Raw genomic sequence first — 17,929 nt, forward strand, 5'->3', positions numbered from 1 at the left:
TGAGCGTACACCGTTACAGATGTACTTTCCCACTGCCCTACAGTCCGAATTTTTCTCCGCATACAGAGGTGTTTCATTACTTTCTTTGAAGTGGCCCAATTTATTATCAATGGCTGCTTACATACATATAAATATGTATACCTATCTTTTCTCATACATATGTATGTATGTATATAAATGCATGTGTATACCGGAGGGTCCCCGCACTCATAGTTTTGACACTTTTGCGGTCACCGAAAAATTATAACTCAATTAAAATTAATGTGTGATTATGATAGTTTGAGTGTTTTTCGTAGAAGGCTTGCATTACGTGCAATTTGTACACATACATACATACTGTATATCTCTACCTAAATGTGTTTTCAGAGGCAGCCAGACAGACGTAGCCCCGATGTGTACACACACATACATACATATGCCTGTGTATTATATGTATTTCATAGCAGACGTTGTGTCGCCAAGCGAGCACTGAGTATTATAGTTAGTGGAGAAGGTAAATATTAAGTATGTTAAGTGTGATCTACATTAGGGTAGGCATAAAAACATTTTTTAAACAATTTTTTTTTTTGTTTCAACAGCTCTAATCTATTATATAGTTTATGGTTCAGGCTAAATATTATTTCTTTATTTGCTGTGCATTACCATGTTTTCTAAATACTTTCAGAGAAATGGATATAAATGCTTCTTATTCACAGCATTAATAAATAAACAATTGTTAAATATCCTGACGCTCATAGATTTTTTTATTAGTCAGTTACGACAGGTTGCTTCAAGGGTACCGCTAAGCTTTTCTTCAACGCGCATTGCTGTGCCCACTCCTTAGCGTGTTTCTTCTTTCGATGAGAGTACATATTGGCATTAGATTTGAAAGTTTGTGGACAAAAACTACAGGTATATAAAGCTTCTCCGGTATGGGTGGCCATGTGCTCCTGCAATTTTAATTATAGAAAGTATTTGCACAATTATTTGTTTACAAATATAAGTAGATACATATGTATGTCTGTGCACAAGCTTATAACTCACTTTGAAATCGGTAAGCCGCTTAAAGGCCTTGTCACATAATTTGCAGACATGTTTCCTTTGCAAAGAATGCATATATTTTATATGGTTACGGTGAGCCTGCAGAGATGGTGACACTTTAGAGCACATTGGGCAGACCTGTGGCGTCTGATACTCTTCAGTATGCATAGTTTTCATATGACGTGCTAGACCATATTTTGTAGTGAGCGCAGCATCACATAGATCACATTTGATTAGTTTTCGTGGCACACCAGCATGCTCGGCCTGATGCCGTTCCAGAGCATCGCGCCCCTTTATCGATATACCACAAATATCACATATTTTTGCATAAACATTCAAATGGGTTAGACGCATGTGTTTTCTTAATTCAACGTCGTCTGGGAAGCTGAAAGAAATTTAATTTTTAAATAATTGAATTCTGGTACAATATACTTGTAGATCCAATATTTTTAAATATCTACTATAGTACTTACGTTTTACCACATTCTAAACACGGTACCGTTTTTTGATCTTCTGTAACGTGAATATTATAATGCTGTTTTAAACAAGATGCTCGGAAAAATCCTTTAGAACAAATTGAACAACGATGTACTCGTTCCCGATTTCCATGCGCATACTGAAGATGAAGATCGAGGCTACGTCGCTCCGACATTCGCTTTCCGCAATGTTTACATTTGAAGTAGTCAGGATCTTCATGAAAATGAATATGATCAATTAACAAACCGCGTTCAGGTAATTTTTTACCACAACATAGCACATAACCACTCGTTTGATGTTCTTCACGAAAATGACTTTTCAAATGTTTGAAGTTTTCCAATGAAGTTTGACAAATGCAACAAGAAAATTTAAAATTTTTCTTTGCTATATATTCATCCGATTCCGCAGTTTTTTTATTAACACCTTTTCTTTTATTTATTTTACGATATTTTCTTTTTGTTTGTTTATCTTCTTCATTCTCACTCTCCGATTCTTCGTAGTCTGAACTAAATGTCGATATAGAATTATCCATACATTTTTCGAGCAAGGACTCATCTTTAACCTCTAAGGCTTCAGAAACAATCTGAGATTGATTACATATATCTTTGGGACTCATGGAGGCGGGTAATATTAGTTCTTCAATTTTAACTTGACATTCCTTGAGTGGTATGGAAGGCTCACAAAGGACTTCGACAGTTTCAGCTCCTCTTTGCCGTTTAGGACGTCCCCTACGACGTCTTGGTTCAACTTGTGCGTCGTCATTATTTATGATTTCTTCTTTTATTTCTAAGATTTCCTCTTCTAAAGTCACGCTTTTCAATGTGTTCGCCGCTTCCTGGTGCACTTGCTTCACATGTTCATAAAAGTTATGAAATGTATCTACCAAATCCCAGCATTTTCGACAAATGAATTTTATTTCAATTTGAGACATCATATCCAACTAAAAAAATAAAAATACAATTTCACAAATAATAAGTGTAATCCATACAATGACGTACCTCCTCTTTAAAATGCAATTCAATCACTTCCCGCCCATTCAAACCGATACCTTCTTTGCAGTCCAAATCTATTTGATCCTTTGAACTTTCCAAGCATAGTAAACAACATGACTCATTAAACATTTTTATATATTTTGTCTATTAAATAAAATAATCAACTTCTACAAAACAATTTGTTTACAACATGCCAGTGGTACCACTTGTTTAAAAGTTATTATTAATCGTTTAACAGGGTGATGCAACCTTATCAATGATTCAAGTAGATGGAAAATATATCGATAGGTTTGTAAAAAGAAGCTTTTGAATGCAAACATTTATCGGTGGAATTTGCCAGGATACATCCTTTTATATATAAGTATTTAACCTCTGAATATATTTGATTTAATAAAAATATCAAATCTCAATATCGTTTACATATATTTTCCGGTTCATTAATGATTATAGAATGATCAAGCTCTCTTCTGACGGTAAATACTGTTTAAAAGGATATTCCCTGATCTCTTTGGTTTTATAATTTGAACGACATCTGATTATACTATACCGGATTTGACATAATGTTTTTATTTTAAGCGCTGTTATAATATCAATACAATTATGTAACGCTTTAAGATAAATTTGTCTCTGGTAGGACGGTTTGTTCACTATCATTAAAAATTTTCAGAGCGTCTATTTGATGTCCATATACAGTCGGGCCTCGATTATCCGTGATGGTCGAGACCAGAAGCATTTCGAATAATCGATTTTCACGGTTAATCGAATAACAATTTTGAGTATAGTTTTTTTTAAATATTTTTACATTTTTAAAACATGAGGCTTAAAAAAGAACATTAAGCAAAAAAAGAATACAATACGTATACAGACTTGTGTGAGCGTTTGCTTCCTAGATGGTTCTGTACTTAATAAAAACAAAAATTCAAAAAAAAAAATTCTGCCATCACGGATAATAGAGATAATCACGGTAGATTATTGTTATATTGACGAGAAGAGAATTTTTTTTTATAATTTCTGTTGTTTATCTCACGAAACATTAATAATTGGCTATACTTTGCTATTGCTAATGTAATTTTTTGTTAGGTTCTATTAAATCGGAGTAGATGTTTGGAGTTCATAATCAAACCGTCAATGAAAAAAAAAATAATTATTGCATACTTTGACGCTTTCAAATTAGCTTTAACATTTTCGCACCGAATTCGCTAAAGTTTTTTTTTATCAGTCAGTTGCGACTGTCTGATTTAAAATTACCGCTAAGCTTTTCTTCAACGCGCATTGTTCTGCCCACTCCTTAGAATGTTTCTTCTTTCGATGAGAATACATATTAGCATTAGACTTGAAAGTTTGTGGACAAAAACTACAGGTATATAAAGCTTCTCCGGTATGGGTGGCCATGTGCTCCTGCAATTTTAAATATAAAAAATTATTAAATTATAATACAATACAAATAAATAGATATGCACACAAATTAATATCTCACTTTGAAATCGGTAAGCCGTTTAAAGGCCTTGTCGCATAAATTACATACATGCTTCTTTTCCAAGGAATGCATATATCTTATGTGCTTACGATGAGCCTGCAGAGACGGCGACACTTTAGAACACATTGGGCAAACTTGTGGTGTCTGATACTCTTCCGTATGCATTGTTTTCATATGACGTGCTAGACCATATTTCGTTGTGAGCGCAGCATCACATAGATCACATTTTATTAATTTTCGCATCATCCCATTATGCACAGCTTGATGACGTTTGAGAGCGTCGCACCCTTTTACCGATACACCACAAATATCACATATTTTTGCATAACCTTTCAAATGGGTTAGACGCATATGTTTTCTTAATTCAATATCGTATGAGAAACTGAAAGATGCGTAATATTGAAATAAATGCATTTAGGTATATAAGCACTTACGTTTTGTCACATTCTAAGCACGATATCGATTTTTGATTTTCTGTATCTTTAATTTTATAATGCTGTTTCAAACAAGATGCATGCTTATACTGGAGATGAAGATCAAGGCTACGACGTTCCGTCATTCTCTTTCCACAATGCTTACATTTGAAGTAGTCAGGATCCTCATGCAAATTAATATGATCAATTAACAAACCGCGTTCAGGCAATTTTTTACCACAACATAGCACATAGCCACGAGTTTGATGTACTACACGAAAATGGCTTTTTAAATGTTTGAAGTTTTCTAATGAAGTTTGACAAATGCAACAAGAAAATTTAAAATTTTTCTTTGCGATATACTCATCCGAATCCGCAGTTTTTTTATTAACGCCTTTTATTTTATTTATTTTACGAGACACCCTTTTCGAATATCTATCTTCGTTATCACTCTCTATTTCTTCAGGGTCCGAACTGTATTCTGATACCGAGTTCTCCATATGTTCTTTGAGTAAAATATCATCTTTAACCTCTAATACTTCAGAAAAAATTTCAGATTGATTACATATATCTGTCCGACTAGTTGAACCGGAAACGGGTAATTTTAGTTCTCCAATTTTAACTTGACATTCTTTAAGCGGTATGGAAGACTCACAAGGGACTTCGACAGTTTCAAGTTCTCTTTGACGTTTTGGACGTCCCCTACGACGTCTTGGTTCAACTTGTACGTCGTCAATATGTATGAGTTCCTCTTTTAGTTCTAAGATTTCCTCTTTTATTTCTAAAATTTCTTCTTCCAAAGTCACGCTTTTCAATGAGTTCGCCGCTTCCTTGTGCACTTCTTTCACATTTTCATAAAATGTATGAAATGTTTGTACATAATCCCAACATATCCGACAAAGGAATTTTATTTCAATTTGAGATATAATATCCAACTAAGTAAATAATTAAAAATTTTATAAATAATAAGTGTGATCCATACAAATTACGCACCATCTCCTTGAAATGCAATTCAATAACTTCTCGTCCATTCAAACCGATATCTTCTTTGCAATCCAAATCTATTTGATCCTTTGAACTTTCTAAGCATAGTAAACAACATGTCTCATTAAACATTTTAATATATTTTGTGTATTAAAATAATCAACTTCTACAAAACAATTTGTTTACAACATGCCAGTGATCCCACTTGTTTAAAAGTTAATATTAATATCATCAACGTTATACAGGGTGTTATGTCATTCTCGATAACTGAAAATGATTGATGATGTTGATGTCTTATTGCAATGAATTTGGATAATTGACTAAATTTGCAGACAGTATACATCTTCCAGTTAAAATGTCTTCCACTGTGACCAAATCGAACATTTTTTTAATTTGAGCTTACTATACTGTTTGAGTTTACTGAAAGGAATATCAGTGTAGTATAGTTATATGACTTAACGATAACTAATAGAAAAGAAAACTTTTAGTTTGACCTTTAACAGCTTGTAAACCCCATTATTTGCACATTTTTTTTACAAATCCCAAATATATATTTCGAAAATAGCCAAGAGTTGTTTGTTTTTACTTTTTGCATAAAGTTGTATATAAGTAAGTTTGAAAATAACAATGATTTAGGAGTATTATTATTAAAATAACAGCGTCCGGAACCTTTTCCAGCAATATGGCGCTTATTTTATGTTATTTTACCGTTTCCTCTTTCTCATTTTGTAATTAAGTTTTTATGCTCAAATTAAAAAAATAACTATTCTACTGTTGATACCAATTTGTTCTGCGCCTGTTGCACCCTTCTAGTCGAAATAATTCGCTTTGCACATTTTTCAATCCATTCCTCTGGATGTTTTCTCTTACGATGTGCATACATATTCGACTTGGAGTTGAAAGTTTGAGGGCAGAATGGGCAAGTATATAATTTTTCTCCGGTGTGTGTAGCCATATGTTCCTAAACAATAATTTTTATCTAAATATTTTAGCACTGGATTATATTACAGCAAATTGGAATGTTATTATTACCCTTAAAGATTTAGGCAGTTTAAATGTTTTGTCAGAAACAGTGCAAATGTGTTTTTTCACGCTGTGAGTATACTCCATGTGACTTTTATGCGCCCGTAGAGTGGGAGATACTTTAGAGCAAACTGGACACATCTGCGGTGTTTGAAACGGTTCGGTATGCATCATTTTCATATGTCTCGCCAGACCATATTTCGTCTTTAGCTCCATATTGCATATTTTACACTTACATACATTGTTTTCTGTCTTTTCTCTTCCTGGACATCTTCTTGACTTTCAGAGTTTACAGAAGATGAGCTCATTGACCTACTGTTTTCACCATCCGAGTGATCGGAATCTTATTCTTCACTCTGTAAATCATAATTTTTATAAATAGACTTTATATATGTATCGCGTTATTTGTGTAAATATACATATATCGTCCTATTTTGCGCATACATATGTACATACATAGATAAGTATATAAGTACATATGAGCTTTGTTATCAAATATATGGAGAATATCTATAAATGATATCCATAGTCGTTTGCGCATTGCAAATACGCGAATCTGTAAGCGTACATTTGTAAACGTTGAAATTAGCATCACTTTTCTCATTTAACAATGAAAATGCTCAATTCTGCTATTTTCCACCCCTTCATGTTAAATATTGGTGAAATCCACTAATAGAAAACTCAACCCCTCCAAAAAGAGGAACGTGATGACAATCGGCACACCATGAACCTTCTCTATATTATACGTTCTCTGGGAATAGTGTCACATTATTATTTCTGCTGTTTATTTATCTACGCATCGGATTGCGATTTTTAATTGGATCTGAATCCTCAGCTTAAAAATCGTATTATTTTAAATTTAAATTAAGCTTTCATGCGATAATGCGGTTATTTATCGAAACATCGATGCATTGTTCTAGATTATTTGATTTCTTATCACAAGTATTATAATTGACATTTTGGCTTTTTTATTTACATTACATTGGAGGAATTCAGATTAGTTAAATTGAAAGACAATAGGGCAATTTATGTTAAAAAAGTGTATTAATTATTTATGTATTTAAATTGATAAAATACTTAAAACGAAATTTTTTTCCCATTCCTCAATAACAATAATAGTTTTTATACAATTTGAATATTTTTATACACATTATTAAAAATGCATTCAACATTTAATGATTGTTAATGATAATGAGCTTCTCCATTTAATTTGTTTCATCCGTATCTTTCACTGTTTCGGTTATGGATTGTAAGTCATTTATTAGCTGTTGTCCCATTCCTGTAGAAGTACTTCGCTTCGCACATTTTTCAGCCCATTCTTTAGGATGTTTTCGCTTTCGATGTGCGTACATGTTCGCATCTGAATTGAATGTTTGTGGGCAAAATGTGCACGTATATAATTTTTCTCCGGTGTGTGTGGCCATATGTTCCTGAACAATAATTTATGTATATTTGTATATGTAAATATTTTAACACTGAATTATATTACAGTAAATTGGAATGTTATTATTTACCCTTAAACATTTAGGCAGTTTAAATATTTTGTCACAAACAGTGCAAACGTGTTTTTTACCGCTGTGCATATACTCCATGTGACTTTTATGCGCCCGTAGAGTGGGAGATACTTTAGAGCAAACTGGACAGATCTGCGGTGTTTGAAACGGTTCGGTATGCCTTGTTTTCATATGTCTCGCCAGACCATATTTCGTCTTTAGCTCCATATTGCATATTTTACATTTCTCCCTTGTTCGTTGCACACCAGCATGTTCATCCTGATGCCGTTGGAAAGCTTCGCTGCCGTTTAGGGATTTGCCACAAATATCACAAATTTTAGCATATAAATTGAGATGGCTCAGATTTAGATGTTGTTTCATAAGGTACTGATTGCAGAATCTAAATTCACAAATACATACATACATTTTTATATGAAATTATATACAAAAAAATGTATAAAGAATAACTTACGTTTTTTCACACTGGGTGCATTTCACATTTCTTTGTTCTTCGGGTGCATGGATTAGGTAATGCCGTGCAAGAACTTTGCGTCGATAAAAACTTTTGCCACATATTTCACATCTATATATCGTACGTTCTTTGGAATCATGAAAATGTTGTAAATGTGATTCGAGATTACTTCGATCGCATAACACTTTTTCACAAAATTTACACTTGAAGTATTCTGGATTAATATGAAAGTGAATATGATCAACGAGAACGCCACGATTGTACAACTTTTTATTACAACACTTAGCATAGCCATTTGTTTGATGTTCTTGGCGATAATGAATTTTCAATTCTCGAAAATCTTTCAACGATTTTTCACATAAACAGCAGATCAATTTAAAATTTTGTGCAATAAATTGATCATGGTCCAATGTTTTGTGTCGTTTCTTATTTCGGGGTTTAGGGGCTCTTTTTGTTTTTGTTTTCTGTCTTTTCTCTTCCTGGACATCTTCTTGACTTTCAGAGTTTACAGAAGATGAGCTACTATTTTCATCATCCGAGTAATCGGAATCTTTTTCTTCACCCTGTAAATCATAGTTTTTATTAAACAGATTGTATATACTTATGTATCGCATTATTTGTGTAAATATATATCGTCCTTTTTTGCGAAATTATTGAATGTTACAAAAATCAAATTTTACAGGAGAGCGTTTTTTTTTCAATTTGGCTTGGGACAAAGTTACACAGCACAATAAATGTCATTCATTTGTGAAATATCTAATCATCATTTTATTCAAAGTTTCAATAATAAATTTTTGATACACTGCAAAAGTGATTCCTTCATTTACTAAGCTGTATTCAAAAGATCTATTACGCCTTTTTATATGTGTTTCGGGAGGCCTTCTACGGCCAATTGGTTTCGGTTTATTGCAAGACAATAACCATGCTTTTCTTCTTATTTCGGATAATCCCCATTAATTAATAATCCCATCATTAATAAAATACCTTCACGGGCAGTCTTAGAAAAGCGTAACCAAACGCACTCAGTCTTAGTATTGGCATTAAGAGTAGCCTTAATTGCCGCTTGGCTATTCACTAGAATGTTTATGGATTTGCTGGTCAGAGCAAAAGCCTAATTCGAACAATCTGTTATGTCAACAATTTCGGCCTGAAATACTGAATTGTAGTCATTTAATTTGAAACTACTTTCTGTGTATGGATTTTATGGATTACTACAGAAGACCGCTCTATTTTCTTTGTTGTTTTTGGTAATATTCCATCACAGTATGTAAGTGTAAAGGCATATCTTTGTATGGCACATACGATAATATTGCTATTAAAGATAATCGGCATGGCACAAACGCTAAAATGTAACTCGTCATAGCTTTTTCCATGAAAGGAAGGTCTTTATAATATTTTACTACGTGATGAGTAGGTTACTTTAGAACAACTTTGCATAAAAACCGCAATTTCCTCAAAAATTATATACACTAAAATTTCGTAAAAACGAACGATATAAGCATACACATATTTTTTGTTGTTTTTCTTACGACTGGTGATGAAGCCAATGTGTCAACAATATCCGGTTCCACTTTAATGTCTGTAATCGTTATTTCCTCCAACTCTTGCAAAGCCAATTTGTCTTCAGCATCCGGTTCCACTTTAATGTCTGTAACCGATATTTCACACTCTTGCAAAGCCTTGAGTTTGTTATGCGCTTGCAGATGGGCTTGTGTTACTTGGATATAAAATTCATGAAATGACTTCAGCAATTCCCAACATTTTTTACATACAATGTGATTTGATAATGTTGGCATCGTGAAGATCTATGTAGAAACAAAACGTGAAAATAAAATCACATTTTAATATAAATTATGTTTACCTCTTCCTTGAAATGTTGTTCAATTATATTCCGCACATTTACCGATTCCGAGTCATCGCTATTGATATTTATTCTGTTGTCAGTGGGACTAACTTTTTCTAAACATAACAGACAACACTGATCAAAAGGCATTCTGTAAATATTATCCTAATAAGGTACTTCTTAAAATAGTAATTATCTGAATTCTGTATTTTGATACAGTCACAAGCCAGTCTCTGAATTTGGGATTTTAAATTAAACAATTTAAGGTACTCAGTACACGAAAGTCACAAACAAGAATAGAGGGATCCCAACTTATTCCAGGGTGAGAGCGCCTCCACAATAGCGTTTTTCATAACATTTTCCATTGTAGCCAGATCGAAATAAATAATAATTTTTGGGTATTAAAATTAAAACACCCAAACATTTATTACGATTAAATATTATTATGAATTGGACTTTTAATATATGGAGAAACTTTTTAAACCTTTTTTATGAGTTTATAGTACATTAAGACAACTAACTTTGAACTTTCAATATTTAAATGTTAGCTCTTAATTAATAAATGTTTTTACATACATTTAAATTGCGCATTTTCTTTAAATTTCATTACTTTTAATTTTTTATTTGCGATCTTGAACGCCGACAACAAATCCCCTCGTTCACATATATTTTTGTTAGAATTTCAATCTGGCCGTTCTAGTCATTCCAATTGCGAAACGTCAAAAAAAGTCGGGTAGATGAGCTGCTCTCTCATTTCCAATGACAGGAGAGTTGGGCATCTCTTTATCTCTGGTCACAAAAATCTCTCAATTGAAAGCAAACAGATCTAACCAGCTGTTAGAAAGAAAATAAACACTTGTCGGTAACAATTATTAAATTTTCTATAACGCAGTCAAAAAGCATAATAACATTCCCTACACATTAAATCGTAGAATTGATTTAAAAGTTTTTATAGAGTTTGTATATTTTTATACGCATTATTAAAAATACAATCAACATTTAATGATTCTTAATGTTGATGGGCTTCTCCATTTAATTTGTTTCATCCGTATCTTTTACTGATTCGATTATGGATTCTAAGTCCTTTTGTATCTGTTGTCCCATTCCTATAGAAGTATTTCGCTTTGCACATTTTTCAGCCCATTCTTTAGGATGTTTTCGCTTTCGATGTGCATACATATTCGCATTCGAGTTGAATGTTTGTGGACAAAATGTGCACGTATATAGAACTTCTCCGGTATGAGTTGTCATATGTTCCTACAATAAAAAATGGATTTTATGATAAATATAAAGTTTAACAAAACCATGTAATTTTTTATACTCGTAAGTCTTTGGGTCGTTTAAAAGCTTTGTCACACATTTTGCAGGAGTGTTTTTTCTCGGTGGCATGCATAAATTTAAAATGGGTATGATGTGCGCGGAGAGACGGTGATATTTTAGAGCATACTGGGCAAACTTGAGGTGTTTGATATTCCTCCGTGTGCATTACTTTCATATGCCGTGCTAAACCATACTTTGTCGTCAGTTCAGCATTACATAATTCACACTTAATCGGTAATCTTGGTATACCAGCGTGCTCCTGCTGATGCCGGCGGAATGCTTCACCTCCATGGAAGGATTTTCCACAAATGTCACATATTTTCGAATACGAATGTAGATGAACTATTTTTAAATGCTGTAGCATATTGTATTTATAGCAGAACCTGCAATATTACGAACAGATTCAGAATTGCTGATGAAATATAAACTCTGGCATACTTACGTCTTCTCACACTGAGGGCATTTGATGTTCTTCTGTTCTTCAGGTGCGTGTATAACGTAGTGCCGAGTGAGTAATTCACGACGAAAGAATCCTTTGGAACAAATATCACAGCGATAAATACGTTCTCTAGAACCGTGTGAAAATTGAAGATGCGCCTCAAGGCCACGCCCATCGGCAAACAGTTTTTCACAATGTTCGCATTTGAAGTATTCTGGGTTGGTATGAAATTTTATATGATCAACAAGTACGCCACGTCTAATTAGTTTTTTACCACAACATTTCACATATCCATTAGTCTGATGCTCTTCCCGAAAATGTATTTTAAGTTCTCTAAAGTTTTCTAGTGGGTTTTCGCAAAGAGCGCATGTTAGTTTAAAATTTTTGGCAATAAACTCATCATAATCCGATGTTTTATTTCGTTGCGTGTTTAATTCATTTTTAATTCCTGTATTTAATGCCTTACTATTTTTCTCGGTACGCTTTCGTTTTTGCCTCTTCTTGGTACGGACTGTTTTCTGTTTTTGTGGCGCACCGGTTTCTAAGTTCTTTGCAGGACTGGTAGGTACTGTCGCAATTCCTGATTCGCTCTCATTATTAGACATTTGTGGTGAATAAATTGGATCAATAGATTCATTTTCATCAGGTATTACCTCACTCTTAACTTCCAAAAACTCCAAGTTTTTATCTTCGGTTTTGTTGATGTTACTGTTATAAGGAAAAGTTAGTGGTTCAATCCGAACACTGCACTCTTTTAAAACAATTGATGGCTGTGATTCCAAAACATGTTCGTTCGGCTTTTCTCGCCGCGGTCGCCCCCGACGACGTTTTGGGGGCGAAGCCAGCTCGTCTAATGCATCAGGTTCCATTTTTATTTCAGTAACCGCTATCTCTAACTCTTGCAAGGACTTTAGCGTGTTAGTTGCCGTCAAGTGAGCGTTTTGTACGCGCACATAGAATTCATGAAATGATAGTAACAGTTCCCAGCATTGTTGACATAACACTTTGTTTGTAAGGTACGGCTTCATGCTGAGCTATAATTAGGAATTGATACACATGTAAGCTATTCTAAAATCCTTTAACAAAAGGTTTACCTCTTCCTTGAAATGTTGTTCAACCATCGCGCGAGCTTTTACTGCTTGCGGATCATCAGAATCAATATTTATTTGACTGTTTGAAACATTGTTTTTTTCCAAGCATAATAAACAGGACAGTTTGTCAAACATCATCCGTTTTTATAAAATGAAAAGTTAATTATGATTTTATAAAGTGTAATTCTTAATATTTTTGTTTTAATACTACAAAATCATAGTTTATTTGCTAAAGTTGCCACCAGATATAATTTTTATTATTGAAGGAGAAGTAATGTGGAGATTAAAGTCAATATTTATGGATGAAAAGACAGAGATTTAAAATAAAATTATAATGATTATATGAACGGATAGAGGAGGTTTTCTTAATAATATATAGACTTATAGATTTTATGTAATTTGTTAACATAAATAATAATTTTAACCTGTTGAGTATGCTTTTATAGATTCCACAAATTTAAATTTTTCAAATTATCCACTTTTAGAGTATCGATTTAAAAAAAACAATACATTGTGATTCTAAAATAAATTAATTAAATATGGATGACTGATATTTTATTTGCTAAAATAGTTATCACATCCATATGCTAACTTATTTATTTTTGCTTAATTTCGTGTAAATCATTTGTAACGACAGCACTTCTCAAACATTCAAATACCAGCTGATTTGGTTTGAGTATTTTGTATAGTGGCAAAAATTTTGTATTTTTTTAAGTAAAATAATAAATAATAATACAAGGATGGATGAGTGCGCTAATGATTCTAAAGAGGAACATTTGCGACTGGCATCGATCATCAAGGACTGTCACGACAAATTGAGATTTCAATCCAAATTGAAAGGAATGAAAGAAGCTTGGAGTGAGCATTTACAGAACACTGCGCTTTTGGAGCAATACTCGACAGCTATGCATCGTTTAGCTTCTATTTGGGAAACTAACACTACAAATCCTAATTTATATGCTCGCAGTCGTGTAAAATGGATAATTGACTACTGCAATTCATATTTTTTTACGAACAAAGTTTTTCTCGAAAAACGTGATCGTGAACAACGACTGGCGGCATCGTACACAGATATGCCAACATTTGAAGCAAGTGAATTAAGAACATCCTTTACAAATTCTGTAAATGTACTTGACGTAGGCAGTTGTTTTAATCCCTTTGCTGGCGAAAGCAATTTTAGCGTCACCGCAATTGATCTGTGCCCAGCGACAAGTGATGTTCTAAAAGGAGATTTCTTAAAAATTATGGTAGACAAAAAAATAATCACTGAAGGTGGAGAAGTGCTACGCTTACCATGTGAATATTACGATTGTGTTATATTTAGTCTACTATTAGAATATATACCATCGCCAGAGGAACGGCTACATTGTTGTCAAAAGGCGTACGAACTTTTACATGCTGAAGGCATTTTGATAATCATAACACCAGATTCACAGCATGTAGGCAAAAATGCGAAATTAATGAAAAATTGGCGTTATACATTGGGTACCTTGGGATTTTATAGAATCTGTTTTGAAAAATTGGCACACATCACTTGTATGGTATTCAGAAAATCGCTTATTCCAGCAGTCGCACAACGTTGGGCTGAATTGCATCGCGAGGATTATATGTCAAAGACAATAAATATACCACAAGATAAAGTGTGATTATAAACACTACATGTTTTTTTATACTTGAGTGTGGAATCTGTCGATTTTTTTTTTCATTATTTACTATCGAAAATTAAAAAGTTTAATTCAATTATGTAAAACTCTTTTAAGCATGCCCTTTATTTGTATGCATATACATACTTATACAGTTTTTTTATAACTGTTGGAAATACTATTATAGTTATTTTGAGCGACTTATATTTAACTTAATAAATAACTGTGTTTATGATATATATATATGTATATATATTATTCTCTTTAATCTCAGTGAATCTTATTGTATAGTCATTTCTAAATGTTGTTGCACGGCCTCCGGATTGGCATTGACACTTTCTGTACTAATCGTACTAACACTCGTGTTCATCTTTTGTGCGAAAAAAGCCGTTGCCGCACCTACAGCTTGTTTTGCTTTCAAAGCGGCTGTCGCACCCATAGCCTGCGCCATAATATTCGCTATATGCCTGGGCTTTTTCCTATCCGCCTCCCATTCAGCACGATGCAAACGCTGTCGATGTTTATACATATTAGCATTCGAGAAGAAAGTCATTGGACAATTAGGACAGGTGTATAACACTTCACCAGTATGTGTTGAGGTATGCTCCTATAATTATAAAATACAAAGGTGAATATATATAAACTTGTATATATTCAACGGCTACTGCCATTACCCTAAGATCTTGTGGTCGCTTGAATGCCTTCTCGCACATTGTACATTTGAATTTGCGCTCACATTCATGATTGAGGTAAATATGACGCCTGAGTGCGCGTGATGTTGTCGAGACTTTATTACAAATCTGGCAGCGATGTTCACCACCCGGATCTTCATGTATCGATTTCATATGCTGTTTAAGGCCAGACATGTGTCGCAACCAAGTGCCACATATCTGACACTGCATTGGCTGGGGCACAGGCCGTGGCACTTCGGAATGCTCCAGTTGATGGTGTTTTTTAAGGTACTGCGTGCGCACCTGTTTGCCGCATTTGTCACAAATAATTGTGCTTTCCGGATCGTGATTATATTTAATGTGATCCTTGAGCTTACGTTGTGTTGGTAATCTTGTAAAGAGATTATAAATGCGTATATTTTTAATAACAAAAGCGAAATGTTGATATCGACTTACTTTTTATTGCACTGCGTGCATGCGAATTTGAATTCTGACTTGGGCACGTGCTTGGAAAAGGAGTGATGTTCAAAAGCCGCCTTTGTTGTGAAAACTTTCGGACATTTGTCACACTGGAACATTTTGCGCTCCTTCGGTTCGGGTGGATTAACATGCGCCTCTTCATGTTGCTCGAGATTACGACTGTCGGTGAATAGCCTACCGCATGTGGTGCATTTAAAGTGTTCTGGATTCCAATGTAAATAAATATGCTCGGCCAAAGCTTTTCTCTGTGGAAATTTGCGACCGCAACACATCATATAACCCGGATCCTCATTATGCGAAGCACGAAAATGCCCACGTATTTCGGCAAAATTTTGTACCAGCAATTCACATTTAGGACAAGCAAAACGTCCGAAAAATTGACGTATTACTCTATCGTATTCATCTTGTTGTGCACGCTTCGCCTCGATCTCCTCACGTGACATACGTTTAGGAGGCACAAGTGGTTTTTCGCGTTTACGATACTTTTTCGGCTTAACAATCTTTCTTTTCGGTATGACAGCATATTGTGGCTTAGGTTCGAAGTCGGGTAAACTGTGATCAGAATCTGTATGTTCGCTGCTGGAGTCAACGCTATCATCTGTTCCTGATACGCCGCCGGCAGGGGCAAAGTCGTGATCATTGTCTACAAATTCGTCGTCGCTATTCATAATACTACACTCATTTTTTATGTCACCTTTCGTGTCATCTTTATTATTAGGTTTTTCTTCATCATTTCGTACTTTTCTAGGTCTACCACGTCTTCGTTTCTCCGGTTCCGCAGTTGCGGTAGTTGTAACTTCTTTTTCACTTGATTTTTCGTCTTGTGGTAATGTATCAATAGAAGATTTAGCATCTTCCTTGGTATCAGTCTTGATACTAGTACTTAGTAAGACAGATAAAGGCAATTCGGTTTCTGAATCATCATCATCATTATTTTCAGCACACGGTTGAGGTGTTTCTTGCTTTACACGTTTAGTAGTTGCTGATATTTTGGCATTTGCATCTTTTGGAGGACGGCCACGACGCTTTGCGCGTTGTGCCCTTTCACTTATGGGTGTGCTCTCTTCGATGATTTCGATTTGTGGTAATAAATCCAAATCGTACACTTCCAATTTTACTTCTAAATATATATATATTTTTATATCAAAACTTATTAGTTGTGCACAAAACAAACTCTTTTAGTATATTTACACAAACCTGAGTCGAATATGTTCTCTTCCACATTTATAGAGTTTTGTAACTTTTCCTCGGTATCCACCGCGTCTTCCGATTTAAGATGAATTTCTTGTGGCAATGGATCGTTTTCCTGCTCCTGCTCAATATGAGCAAATGGAGTCTTCCAATCTGCACGATTATGTACCTCGGCTACACGTTGATAAAATATATGAAAGTCCCGTAAAGCCTCCCAACATGTCCAACAGATGCGTTGACCCGTACATATATCCCGTTCAGGCTAAATACCGCTCCACAGTTAATAATTAAATTTTATTTATTACATTTATTTTACTTACTTTCAACCACAAATGCTTGGCTATAATGCTGCAGACTGTCATTTGGCAACCTTCTTCAGAGAAAATATCAATGAAACGTTGTGCCGGTGTTGTGGCAACTTCCATGCAAAGCAAACACGCCATTGCACAAATGTTAAAATATTATATTTTTTAAATTAAACGCAATTATTTGTCGTACATTTGCTTTAAATATCTTTCTAAAGCATAAATATGACACAAAAACACAACTAAAATCAGCAACTTCTGAAAATACACAAAACTGCAACAAAAGCGTACCCACTAACACAAACAAGCTATGCAAAAAATATGAGAAATGTCAAAATGACAGACATCATAAAGCGAAATGTCAGCGCTTTTCAAATTGGACAGCTTCGTTTCAAGTTAGAATTCAATTTTTTACTATATTGCAACTGAAATATTAAAGTTGAGTTTTTAATTTTCGAAAATTATTTTAAATTCTCATTTTTTTACAACATCGCATAAAATACATAACTCAAAACACGTACATATATGGACTGGCAACTCTATTTACATATTTGTGTTGCCGCCAGTGTGATGTAGTGATACAGAGTGGTTGTTA

At 34.1% G+C, this 17,929-nt stretch overlaps 4 protein-coding genes across 4 annotated transcripts; 1 reads left to right on the plus strand and 3 right to left on the minus strand.

Moving 5' to 3' along the window:
- Positions 1-603: 603 nt before the first annotated feature.
- LOC120770047 (zinc finger protein 236-like) lies at positions 604-13,234 on the minus strand. Its single transcript, XM_040097165.1, has 15 exons — positions 13,048-13,234; positions 11,957-12,987; positions 11,516-11,897; positions 11,230-11,451; positions 10,213-10,359; positions 9,881-10,156; positions 8,352-8,914; positions 7,901-8,279; positions 7,595-7,816; positions 4,831-5,314; positions 4,401-4,686; positions 2,496-2,628; positions 1,494-2,437; positions 1,024-1,405; positions 604-929 (listed from the first exon to the last, which is right to left on the minus strand). The coding sequence occupies exons 1-15, from the start codon at positions 13,180-13,182 to the stop codon at positions 747-749; spliced, it is 5,769 nt and encodes a 1,922-aa protein (XP_039953099.1). The 5' UTR covers positions 13,183-13,234; the 3' UTR covers positions 604-746.
- LOC120771201 (transcription factor grauzone-like) lies at positions 3,026-5,553 on the minus strand. The gene is made up of 4 exons (XM_040099101.1): positions 5,373-5,553; positions 4,401-5,314; positions 3,967-4,348; positions 3,026-3,887 (listed from the first exon to the last, which is right to left on the minus strand). Exons 1-4 carry the CDS (start codon positions 5,493-5,495, stop codon positions 3,705-3,707), a joined length of 1,602 nt encoding a protein of 533 aa, XP_039955035.1. The 5' UTR covers positions 5,496-5,553; the 3' UTR covers positions 3,026-3,704.
- Positions 13,235-13,694: 460 nt separating the features above from the next.
- On the plus strand, positions 13,695-14,836 carry LOC120771202 (S-adenosylmethionine sensor upstream of mTORC1). Its single transcript, XM_040099102.1, has one exon. It carries the CDS (start codon positions 13,785-13,787, stop codon positions 14,688-14,690), a length of 906 nt encoding a protein of 301 aa, XP_039955036.1. The 5' UTR covers positions 13,695-13,784; the 3' UTR covers positions 14,691-14,836.
- LOC120771200 (transcription factor grauzone) lies at positions 14,780-17,619 on the minus strand. The gene is made up of 5 exons (XM_040099100.1): positions 17,350-17,619; positions 17,036-17,291; positions 15,815-16,958; positions 15,362-15,749; positions 14,780-15,294 (listed from the first exon to the last, which is right to left on the minus strand). Exons 1-5 carry the CDS (start codon positions 17,470-17,472, stop codon positions 14,968-14,970), a joined length of 2,238 nt encoding a protein of 745 aa, XP_039955034.1. The 5' UTR covers positions 17,473-17,619; the 3' UTR covers positions 14,780-14,967.
- Positions 17,620-17,929: the final 310 nt, after the last annotated feature.

This window comes from Bactrocera tryoni, chromosome 3, assembly GCF_016617805.1.
Source record: "Bactrocera tryoni isolate S06 chromosome 3, CSIRO_BtryS06_freeze2, whole genome shotgun sequence".
Taxonomy (NCBI): Eukaryota; Metazoa; Arthropoda; class Insecta; order Diptera; family Tephritidae; genus Bactrocera; species Bactrocera tryoni.

Bases quoted from the DNA above. Each gene is read 5' to 3' on its own strand.
- LOC120771201 (XM_040099101.1), bottom strand. From the start codon at position 5,495: ATGTTTAATGAGACATGTTGTTTACTATGCTTAGAAAGTTCAAAGGAT. The intron at 5,315-5,372 runs GTGCGTAATTTG...TTATTTACTTAG, and splicing joins AATTGCATTTCAAGGAGATG to TTGGATATTATATCTCAAAT. The intron at 4,349-4,400 runs GTAAGTGCTTAT...CGCATCTTTCAG, and splicing joins TGCTTAGAATGTGACAAAAC to TTTCTCATACGATATTGAAT.
- LOC120770047 (XM_040097165.1), bottom strand. From the start codon at position 13,182: ATGATGTTTGACAAACTGTCCTGTTTATTATGCTTGGAAAAAAACAAT. The intron at 12,988-13,047 runs GTAAACCTTTTG...TCCTAATTATAG, and splicing joins AACAACATTTCAAGGAAGAG to CTCAGCATGAAGCCGTACCT. The intron at 4,687-4,830 runs GTGATAACGAAG...AAACTTCATTAG, and splicing joins GGACCCTGAAGAAATAGAGA to AAAACTTCAAACATTTAAAA.
- LOC120771202 (XM_040099102.1), top strand. From the start codon at position 13,785: ATGGATGAGTGCGCTAATGATTCTAAAGAGGAACATTTGCGACTGGCA.
- LOC120771200 (XM_040099100.1), bottom strand. From the start codon at position 17,472: ATGGCGTGTTTGCTTTGCATGGAAGTTGCCACAACACCGGCACAACGT. The intron at 15,750-15,814 runs GTAAGTCGATAT...TCTCTTTACAAG, and splicing joins TGCACGCAGTGCAATAAAAA to ATTACCAACACAACGTAAGC. The intron at 15,295-15,361 runs GTAATGGCAGTA...TTATAATTATAG, and splicing joins AGCGACCACAAGATCTTAGG to GAGCATACCTCAACACATAC.